Source organism: Gadus chalcogrammus, chromosome 4 (genome assembly GCF_026213295.1).
Source record: "Gadus chalcogrammus isolate NIFS_2021 chromosome 4, NIFS_Gcha_1.0, whole genome shotgun sequence".
Taxonomy (NCBI): Eukaryota; Metazoa; Chordata; class Actinopteri; order Gadiformes; family Gadidae; genus Gadus; species Gadus chalcogrammus.
Window position 1 is genome coordinate 36589006 of NC_079415.1, and position 1272 is coordinate 36590277.

A 1272-nucleotide genomic window follows, 5' to 3' on the forward strand; every position below is an offset into this window, starting at 1 on the left:
CACACACACACACCACACACACACACACACACACACCAACACCCACACACACACCAACACACACAACACACATCCTGTCAGCTGACATATGCACTTATCTACTCCACATTAAATAGTATGTATTACTGAATATAGTTACACCAATACTATATATACTACACTATAAGATAGTTACTGTTACAGTTCTCGACTTTATACACAGGTTATGAAGTTATATGTCATTACCTTTTCAGCTAGCACTATTGTTTATTAGTAACTAGTGATTGTGGTTGTAAGTCTGAGTCTAACACTAACTAGTAGTACTATAGTCATCAGTGAGTCTAACACTAACTAGTAGTACTATAGTCATCAATGAGTCTAACACTAACTAGTACTATAGTCATCAGTGAGTCTGTTAACAGTAACTAGTACTATAGTCATCAGTGAGTCTAACACTAACTAGTAGTACTATAGTCATCAGTGAGTCTAACACTAACTAGTACTATAGTCATCAGTGAGTCTAACCTACTATAGTCATCAGTGAGTCTGTTAACACTAACTAGTAGGCTACTATAGTCATCAGTGAGTAAACACGGCAGTCTTACCTTCGCTGCCATGGTGCCTCCACACCTGCAAAGGTAGGCACTGCGTCTGCAGACAGATCCGCACCATGCAGACCAGTACACGACCAGTGCAAGTCCAGTGCAACCAGTACAGGACAGACGGACCAGACCTACACGGCCAGTACAACCAGTTGGGTCATGGAGCTGCTCTCTGAACTTAAGGTCCGGGTTGAAGACTCCGTCGTACTTTATTCTGCTCCACCGAGTTTTCTCTACTCTCTACTTTACTTCCCAGAGTTGTCCCGGGGAGCAGCAGGAGGTGGAGCGGGAGGGAGGGAGCAGCCCGACACGGAAGCGGAGGGAGGAGCCAGGGGGCGTCGCCCGGCCGCCGCTACCCGCCGGCCGCGCTCTGTGTTCGGGTACAACTCTCCCCGTCACTCGCCGTCGGCTCCGGATGCTTTAACTGATCAAAACTGTTTCAATCTGAAAACCCTGTTGCTTTTACCATTATACAACTATTAACCTGTTGGTAGTAACATTGTAAACATGTTAATGTGTTGGTTATAATATGTTAACCTGATGGTTCTAGGGTTAGTGTGTTCAACTATAACCTGGTGGTCGGACGGTTCAGTGAGCCTCGTGCCTCGGGATATTAATTTCACTAATGAATAATAAATAATAAACCAGAATATCCAGTTCAATATTTCGCCTTGCAGCCACAAGCTTGACT

At 44.7% G+C, this 1272-nt stretch overlaps 1 protein-coding gene across 1 annotated transcript in view; it reads right to left on the reverse strand.

Annotated features, from left to right (window-relative positions):
* The window catches only part of LOC130381070 (sorting nexin-9-like), a 39921-nt gene extending 39049 nt beyond the window's left edge, over positions 1–872 (reverse strand). The window contains exon 1 of the mRNA XM_056588490.1: positions 585–872. Within this exon, the coding sequence (XP_056444465.1) occupies positions 585–596 (12 nt within the window). The 5' untranslated portion in view covers positions 597–872. The remainder of the gene's footprint in view (positions 1–584) is intronic.
* Positions 873–1272: the final 400 nt, after the last annotated feature.